The sequence below is a fragment of the Spea bombifrons genome, chromosome 4, assembly GCF_027358695.1.
Source record: "Spea bombifrons isolate aSpeBom1 chromosome 4, aSpeBom1.2.pri, whole genome shotgun sequence".
Classification (NCBI taxonomy): Eukaryota; Metazoa; Chordata; class Amphibia; order Anura; family Pelobatidae; genus Spea; species Spea bombifrons.
Window position 1 is genome coordinate 11047354 of NC_071090.1, and position 10191 is coordinate 11057544.

Sequence of the window (10191 nt, forward strand, 5' to 3'; positions counted from 1 at the left end):
AAAAAACGGCACCTTTAAATAAATATTGGTTTCTGGGGGTATATTTAAGGCAAACGTTAGCCTCTCGTGGCTAAAGCTTTTATTTGAAATTATATATTTATAAAGGGACAATCCTGTGATTAAAATATAGAGAAAATGTTTGTGGTCATATGAAAAGTGTGTATAGGATTTGGTGACCTTGGCGGGCGTTCACTATGGGTTTTAGTAAAAAGTACAACATAATAGTGCGTTGTTTGGGGTCAACACTGTCCACAAAGTGGGATCGTGAAATTGGGTAGATAATTGCAATTAGTGGAATAGATGTAATGCTAACGGTCACAGCTTTACTCTGTAAAATATGCTTTAACTGTAAATATTCAATGGCACCGCTGGTTTCTAAATGGATCTGTTCTTAATAAAGTTAAATATATTGGACCTTAATTCTTGCTGTCTTGATTGAAATACATCTAATACATCTTTGCTTCAACTACTAGATGGTTTATATTGTAAGTCATCCAATAATGATTCATCCAAATCCTTTTAGCCGTTCACAATTACAACAACTGTGAGGATCAGGAGTCTTTGCCAATACCTTCAGCACCATTGAATCATCATCGTCGTTGTCAATACACGCATGCATTAGAGGCCCACTGCTTCGGTGCTTCAATGACCAGGATCTCTACGTATATGTCCAATGGCACTGGGTCTTCCTTTTTACCCGAGCATAAAGAACCCCCCCAGACCCAAAGAGGAAAGTTGAAGGGACCCCCATTATTCATGGTCCTTGGGGATCTGGTTCCTGCAGTAGAACTAAGCAAAGCAGAGGCTGAGAAAAGATGCTGACTTTGGCTATTAAGAAGAATTTAGTGAATCCCCAGATTTTTTTTCTGTTCGCCATCAGGTTACATTTTGAATCTGAATTAAAGTCCTTTTAAAATCCAAAACAAGTGTGGTTTAGACTAATTTGTTTTTCCATTCATGACCTAGATTAGGATTATGGAGAATCTTCTACATGTCAGGGCATCACAGAAAAATGTTATATTAATTATTTTGGTATGAGCAAATTGAACCCAAAAAGTTGAATTGGGTATTCAGCCAGTTTAGTAAAAGCTTTTAGTGGAAAACACTTAATTCAAATTGGGTTCAAAGGGACCTTTACCAATTACATTTGGCAGCAGTTCATTATGATGATTACTGATTTACAAAAAAATGAATCAAAATGACTATGTACAGTCTCAAAACTTCAATGATCTGAAATAATTAAATGAATGCACAAGTGTCAAATGCAGCCTCTTTGCAGTATTTTAATGCATTATTTAACCTATTAAAAAACAAGACAACTTTAGGAGAAGCTGCATCACCAAATGTGTGACATTTTCTGCGAGGTCTCGTTACATGCGCCCCAGGAACTTATTACTTGTGCTTGTGTAGTAATGTGATTATAGTACATTTTGGGATTTCAAAGGTTGGGGTTCACATCATTTCAAGCAGAAACGTTTCCGTAGCAGAGTTGTGTGCTCTTGTTGTAAGTGGCAGCATTGAAACATATAAGGGGGAAATTCTCTGACTGCTATTTTACAAACAAGATTGCCATGAGAATTTGTCACTTAGTTAATAAACACCCCAGATATACAAATCATCATTGGGATTTATTCCCTAAAGAAGGAGTCGGAGGGACAGTTTTTATTTCACTGAACTCAGGGAACACGGCAGTAAGCCCTTTATAACGGGTATTTAAATCAGTGACATTTTCTGTGCCTCACTTATTGAGCCATGCAGTATGCAGACACTTGCCAGCGATTGCTCTTTATAATGCTTAATGAATTCAAGAAAGGAAAACCACAACGCTCCTTCCAAATCCAAATTTCCATGAGTAAACTCCATTGATTTCAACGGGAAAACTCGCAGTACCTGAGATGTCACAATTTCACCGGAGAGTTATTACCTTGGCTTTCTGAATGTTGTTTCTTTAAAACATTCTTTATACATATATATGTATATATACACACACTGATTCACATATGCACACCATCAAATACACATAATAATACATTTAATATTATATATATGTATATATCTCACATACACACTGATTCATATATGCACACCGTCACATAAAATACATTTAATATTATATATATATATATGTATATATCTCATATACACACTGATTCATATATGCACACCGTCACATAAAATACATTTTTTTTTTATATGTATATATGTCACATACACACTGATTCGTAAATGCACACCATCACTTACATATAAAATACATTTTATATATATATATATATATATATATATATATATCACATACACACTAATTCACATTATATATTATTAGGAAGCCTTGGAAACCATGTTGATTTCAGATTTAATAATATACATACACTCATTACACACATGAGTAGATTCAGAATGTAAACTCCTTTATTTCCAGGCATGAGTAGATTCAGAGAATTACCTCCTCCTTCACTCAGCCTTCTCATTCTGGGACAGTGCGTTGACCCAGACTGAGACCGCGCGGCACTTAAAGTCCCATTCATGTGGCATGTGGTCAGTGACCCTATATCCAGCAAGAGACAGCAGCCACCGCAATTTCAGCATCATTTGTCAGCTTTGAAAAAAGGAAACATAAAAGTGTATTTTATTAATCTTGTGCTTTTTGTCTCATTTTGTTTTATGTATTTACTGTCTAGAGTAGATAAAAAAAATAATCTTTATTAAAAATAAGGAATCATCCACAGAAAAGCTGCTCCATTCTTCCTATTTTACGCCTCCAAGATTCCACGCTGTAGTATTCTATTAATCAGAAAAGTGAAAACCTAACTGAAGTCCTGACTGTCCTCACATTTACCATCCAAACAATAGAGTAACACTTTCCCTCCTTTTTGAACTTTCCACCAGGCTGCTTCCGGGTGTTCTCTGATCATATGACCACCGGAGTCACGTGATTTGGTAATTCCCAGACATGACATCATTCGCTCCATCAGCTGGATGGGGAATGTCCTATAGCGTGTGACTTCCTGTGCAGGCTGAGCTATGTTGGCAGATAGGGGAGGAGGAGGAGGAGGAGGACATGGCTGATCAGTATGTGAAGCCAGGTGAGGAGAACCGGGGGCTTTGAAATGCTTATGAAATGTTAAAAAATGAAGGTGGGCATTAAGGGGGTGATGAAGATCAGGGGAGTAATGCAGAGAAGTACAGACACGTGGAAGGGGCAGGATCTATTCCAGAGGGGCTTCAAGAATAGAATGCTTAGTACAGAGTGATTTAACAACTGAAGCTAAAATAGACACAGAGAGCTGAAGAGGATCTCTTATGTACATTATATATATATATATATATATATATATATATATGGACCTATCATTGTTTATAGTGCCTGTCCCCTCATTCTATAAATACATGTATCCTATATTATTCTTTATTCTAATGTTTAGGTAAGCAGCTATTCTATCTGTCCCCTCATTCTATAAATACATTTATTCTATATTATTCTTTATGTTAATGTATCAGTAAGCAGATATTCTGTCACCTCATTCTACAAATGCATTTATTCTGTATTATTCTTTACACTAATGTATAGGTAAGCAGATATTCTAAAATACATTTTCCCCGTGAGTTCACTAGAACAATTTATATATGATATGGTATTATTTTAGTCAGCCCAACAGCTGCAATGAGTCAATTTTCACAAAGACCAGAGTCATATAATAACATTAGAAGATATCAGTTCTAAATGAATAAATTACACATATGGTTGTAGAGAGGGTTTTTATGGTAATTTTCGGTTTGGAATTAAAGTATATTCCATATTGCGGTATTATTACTACTATGATCTATTATTTATAAAGCGGCAACAAATTACGCAGTGCTGTACAGTTTAACACAGACCTGGGCAAAGCACGGCCCGCGGGCCACATCCGGCCCGCTGAATAGCTCGGACCGGCCCGCAAAGAGTGTCCTGGTGACTCACCAATGAGTCCGGTGTCCCGCCCCGCCCCGCCCCGGTCACTTACCTTAAACTCCTGTGTTGGAAGCGTTTGTCTCGGGTGCCGGCGCTTTACGCTGGGCGCCGGCATATGACGTCAGACGCCGGCGATCAGCAGTGAAGCGCCGGCACCCGAGACAAACGCCTCACGCTTCCAACACAGGAGTTTAAGGTAAGTGACCGGGGCGGGGGGGGAGATCCTGAGAAGGGGGGGTTAGGGAGTTAGAGGGGAGATACTGAGAAGGGGGGGTTAGGGAGTTAGAGGGGAGATACTGAGAAGGGGGGTTAGGGAGGGAGGTCTTACTGTGTGTGTGTGTCTTACTGTGTTTGTGTGTGTGTGTCTTACTGTGTCTGTGTGTGTCTCACTGTGTCTGTGTGTGTCTTACTGTGTCTGTGTGTGTCTTACTGTGTCTGTGTGTGTCTCACTGTGTCTGTGTGTGTCTTACTGTGTCTGTGTGTGTCTTACTGTGTCTGTGTGTGTCTCACTGTGTCTGTGTGTGTCTTACTGTGTCTGTGTGTGTCTTACTGTGTCTGTGTGTGTCTCACTGTGTCTGTGTGTATCTTACTGTGTCTGTGTGTGTCTTACTGTGTCTGTGTGTGTCTTACTGTGTCTGTGTGTGTCTTACTGTGTCTGTGTGTGTCTTACTGTGTCTGTGTGTGTCTTACTGTGTCTGTGTGTGTCTTACTGCGTGTGTCTTACTGTGTTCATAGCTTATTCAGTTATTGTAATAAATATTTTAGCCCATTTTTTAGCTCAAAATATTTTTTCCTTTTTTTTCTCCTCTAAAATCTAGGTGCGTCTTATCAGCAGGTGCGTCTTATAGAGCGAAAAATACGGTATGCACTCCGAAGCCTTGTTCATTTTGTTCACTTCTGTGCTGTGCTAATAGTTATTCAGGCCTTACTTATTCAAGCACCTCTACCAATGACGTAGGCTTGAATAACTTTATTAAACAGCACATAAGTTAACAAAATGGACAAGGCTTCGGAGTTTGTAGTTTGTAGAGGTCTGGCCCTCTAAAACCATTCCAATTTCTCATGTGGCCCCATGGGAAAATTAATTGCCCACCCCTGGTTTAACACATACGTCACAAATATACATTAATGCATACAGACACATCAGGAGCTGAGAACCCTGCCCGGGAGCTGCCATTTAGCCTTATGGTACTTTACACAGAGCTCCTGGCAGGAATGGTGGGGTTTTGGGGTCCCGCTCGTGAGCTTACAATCTAAGGGACGAGTATGGGCAGTAATTCACCAGGCCACGTTTCTTTCTACCTACGACACACTAAACCGCAATGACGTAACGCCGTACATTTATGTTTACTGGTTCATCATGTGGTGACTGTCGCTCTCTTCTGGTCACGCTAGTTGATGGGTAAATATTCTTTACAGAAGTGAGGAAAACGCAGAGCGGAACAGGATCTGTTTTAAGTAGGGATCCTATATATATATATATATATATATATATATATATATATATATATATTTCAGTATACATTTCTATTGATTATTCTTCAAGAAATCTGCAAAAATAAGACAAAGTAAGATCATGGGCCAGTTTTACCTAAAAAGTAGGTCTTACAGACTGTTAATTTATGATGTCATTTTAATTGACAAACACAATATATATCATTCTCATTGGCTAATGTTTATTTATTCTATAGGCAACAAAGAGAGAGGGTGGAACGATCCCCCCCAGTTCTCCTATGGCCTACAAGCTCAGCTTGGAAGTGGTAAACGGACACCGCTCAATAAGAGGGTTCCTGCGCCTTTGCACGGACCTCCGGCAGGTAAGCAACAAACAGGGTTGGGTTAGGATAAGCTTTGGTTAAATGGAACACAACGTTTATCCTTATCATCTGAGTCATCGAGTAAACACGCTGCAGTGTATTCCTAATGAGCCATGACACAAGATGAAGACGTGCACAGAACACGTGAGCAAAACTACCATGTAATGAATTATTACCTCTTAAAACATTCGGGAGAAACCAAACAAAAAATAGAATGTAATAGACTAGTATATAATGTTCAGTTACTTGGACACCCAAATCCAAGCAGGACCAGCATGCAAAAATAAAAAAATATATAGAAATGTCAACGTATTTTTTTTATATCCTAAACGTGCATTAAAACATTATAGTAGGGTTTTCAGACATGGCATCTTTCCAAGGAAAGTAAAATATAAAAATGTCTCCCTTTTCTATTATTTTTCATGGTGTTAAAACTTCAGACTAATAAGAATGATTAATTCTAATAAAAAAAAAAAAAAACTAGACGTGATTAAAGCTTAACGATCCATTTAAGTTTTCGTGGTATCCCCCTTGCAAATGCATGGTGGAATTCTGAAGAAGCCCCCCATATGCGTTTTCCCCTATTGAGACCCCCATGTGCATGCACGGAGATCAATTCCATTGATTAGCTGCATGCATCCGTTTGTGGCAGGTAAGCAGGCTGGTCTACGTTTACAATGTATATACGCATGTGTGTTGATATTGTAATGCTGTTGTGTTGCTCATATACTATTAACACTTCTTTCTATAGCTCCTGCTGTGCAATCCCTTCCTTCTAACACCCCTCCAAAATGTCCGGCAAGTACAGTCGGCCCTCCGCCCCTAGGACAAGCTGCGTTGCAGATTAAAAGTGATGGAGTAAAGTCGTGTTCCAGTCCGACAGAGGTCGAGTGTAACATCGATGTAAAAGACGTTATAACTCCACTGAGCGAAACATTGGAAGCCTGCAGGGATGCAATCAAGGTATTTAAAACCAAAAAATTTGAAGATCAGATCAGATTTATATTTTGAAAAATAAAAAAAGCTGCTTTTGGTTTGGCTTCCTAGAATTTCCTTATTTCCATACAGTGTCCAGCCATACAACGAAACAAGCATACACTGTTGGCAGTGAGTTTTGTTATGTTTCCCTATAAATATGAAAGGAAAACAATTGGTCATCTGCTTTGGTACATTTGCTTATGACTGTAAACTTTACATGATTAAACTTGTGTGTTTCTAGAAACAAGTTTTTAATGATATTAGCAAGAGGCTGACCATGCTAGAAGAAATGTGGAACAGCGGAAAACTATCCCCTCCTGTACGCAAGAGAATGAGCATCCTGATAAAAGGTAATTGATAATTGTGTATAGAAGCCGAAGGGGAGAAGGCAACGGCTCAAGTAGCCCAACCCCACCGGGCACAGGTCTCCCTACCTGTTTTGTCAAAACAGGACTAATAGGTGATCAAGTCCTGTTTGGACAAAACACGTCAGGTAGATCACTAACTGATTTCTATCTTCTCATGCTCTGGTTTAACTTTGGATTATAATAAAAGCTATGTTTTAGCTGAAGACTCCAGCTCGGCTCTCCTATCTAATTGCGGATTAGTAAAAATAAAGTAAAATATCAGTGATTACATTAACAACCATCTTTCAGCTGTGATACTATTGGTAATATCAGTCCGTTGGATCGGCAGTGGTCTAGGATCTACAGATCACCTATAAATGTTTAAAAATCCATAAAAACATGTTGACTTCTGAACTAGTTATTATCAGATATCTCAGTAGTTTTTCCTATAATTTCTAACACTGGTTTTAAAACATCCAATAAAATTTTCCCAGTTTGTTCATTGCTGCTTTAAATTTACATTTTTTTTTCAAATAATCACGTCATCTCATTTTGTCTAAAGAATGTTTACTATAATAACCCCCTCCGTATAGATACAACGTATAGTAGTGGGTGCATGTAAGGATGTTATATTATCATTCTAGAGCTGAAATGCCAGAACTGGGATTCTGCGGATGAGATCCACAGGTCACTTATGGTGGATTATGTGAATGAAGTCAGCCAGTGGATGGTCGGAGTTAAGCGCTTAATTGCAGAAGCAAGGAACTTACCTACGCATGAAAAGGATGAGAAGCCAGAAGTCAGTACCGGAGAAGATGTTAAGCAAGAAATTTAAAAAGGAACTACTTTTTGCTCCCTAATAAATGGCTATGGTGTTTTAGGTGCACTTTTTTTGTGCTTCTGCTTCTTCCATTATGAGGAGGTGGACTACTCCTGCTGATTCTGTACCCCCTTTCTTCGGTTATAACTACAGCATAAAAAAGGAGAGATTAATTTATAAGGCATGTACTTATCTTAGCCTTCCAGGAACAATTACAACAGAATCTCAGAAAATGTCTAAAAAATAGCATCGAAATCGAAATCTAATCGCTCCTAAAATAATATAGCCATTTATTTAAAGGAGAAAAATCCATATTCCAACCTCTTCGATGAGATTTGCTGCGAAGCCATGTTTGGATTGCTATGCAATCTGTATGTGATATCAAAAACTAATTCCCACAAGAACAAAGTCTAGAGCAAAATAGTTCTTGTGTTAAAATATTAACACTTTTCTGCTCCAGGGCGTGAAATTAGTTTTTCATCCTGATCAGTATATGAACTTTTAAAAAGAGTTCTGTTTACATTTGGAATCCTCCAGTTGTATTTTTTCATGGGGATTATAAAAAGAAAAGTGCGAATGTTTCGTATTCCTAACAGAACATTAAATGTTTTTAAGGTGCTTATTGATCAACCATCTATTTTTTTCCTGTTTTAATACGAATATTGAAATATTGTGTTCTTTTGAATAAATTTGGTTACACTTCTGAAAATGTCAATGTTTTCCTCCCTGGTATTGGCATCATTGTATTTGCTTGCATGATTGATTACAATGACGGGGGCAAACATTCTTCATGGTGTAAAAGTTATCAATAAGGGAGCAGCATTGCAGCCAGATTCATTGATGAACTGAAAACGCAGCCCTTGCCAGGTTGTCCCTGCTGAAAATTACTGTTGTTCTATACTCAATATTTCTGCTCATGTGAAGATGACAAAGCAAACATTTATACAGTATATTTCACAATATACATGAATATGAATTTTAAGATTCAAAGTACTTTTAAAGGGGCGAGTGCATTCATGGTATCACATAAAATAAAGTATAGGAATCTCTATATTTGAATCGGGTAATGATACCATGTTTTGGGGTGAGAATATTTTTTCGCTGAATTGTTAGCTGTATACTTTATGCACTAAGATAGTAATTTAGGTTGGAAAAAAAAAACCTAATCATCCCTTCTGCCTTCCTGCGTTTGACCCAAAAGAAGGCAAAACAAACGCTATTAAGCTATTTTTCTAATTTTAGGGGGTTAAAAGATTTCTTCTTATCTCCAAAAGGCAATCAAATTTCTTCTTGGATTAAGAAGCTCTAAAATATTTAAAAAATGTTTATTCTATAATTTATAAGCCTGTAAATGTTGCTTTTCTAAAAAAAAATATCCAGACCCTTTTTGAAGGCATTTATTGAATTTGATACCCTGTATTTGCCCGACTGAACCCTTAGTGGGCACCACATCTGCCTTACACTCGTCTATTGGCAATATACCCGAACTGAAGGAGTCCCTAAAGATCCAAAATAGTGGTCTCGTCAGAATAAGGCTTAGCTCCTTAACCCCTTCATGACAAAGCCTGTACGGGCTCACAATGCATTGTCATTAATGGGTTTAGGGCAACCTGTTGTCCTTAAGGGGTTAAGTACTCTTGGGTGTATACTATCCTGGCCTGGGGCCTTGTTTACCTAAACAGTATTTAAATGATTAAGCTCTTTTTTCTGTGTCAGCCAATCCCATGTTTGTTGCAACATTTCTGTAAAATGAGACCAACAGGGGCTTAACCATCAGAATCATTTTTTTAACCCCTTCACTTCAAATAATGTATGTTTTTGGGTTTTTTTTTTACCATTTTCACCATATGTGGGTTTCATTAAGATTCCCATTTTCTGCGTTTGATGCACCCACACAAATTATACATATTTTTTTCCAGAACAAATAGGGCTTCTTAAGGGCTTCTTTATGTTCTGCGATATACCCTGATTAGAAATATTTTTTATGTCCTAGAGGGCCACATCCATCCCTTAAAGAGTACCCTAGAGGGTAGCCATGCTTTTTACAATGGTATGTATCTATTTTTATTATTTTATTTTTATTTAATTATTTGCAATTATCGGTGCAATGTGGATAGAAATTCCTCTAGGGACCACTGGAACATATTGTTATGGTAGTGATGTCACAATGACATCACTTAGCTCAATTTATCATTTATTTTTTATTTTTTTCGTGATTTTATTTAAATAAATTAAAGCAAAACTTATTTTCCCAATTCTGGGAAGGGATCTCTTCCC

At 37.7% G+C, this 10191-nt stretch overlaps 1 protein-coding gene across 1 annotated transcript; it reads left to right on the forward strand.

Annotated features, from left to right (window-relative positions):
- The first annotated feature begins 2983 nt into the window (after positions 1-2983).
- SRA1 (steroid receptor RNA activator 1) lies at positions 2984-8623 on the forward strand. The gene is made up of 5 exons (XM_053462277.1): positions 2984-3086; positions 5644-5769; positions 6521-6732; positions 6989-7097; positions 7739-8623. Exons 1-5 carry the CDS (start codon positions 3062-3064, stop codon positions 7927-7929), a joined length of 663 nt encoding a protein of 220 aa, XP_053318252.1. The 5' UTR covers positions 2984-3061; the 3' UTR covers positions 7930-8623.
- The last annotated feature ends 1568 nt before the right edge of the window (positions 8624-10191 follow it).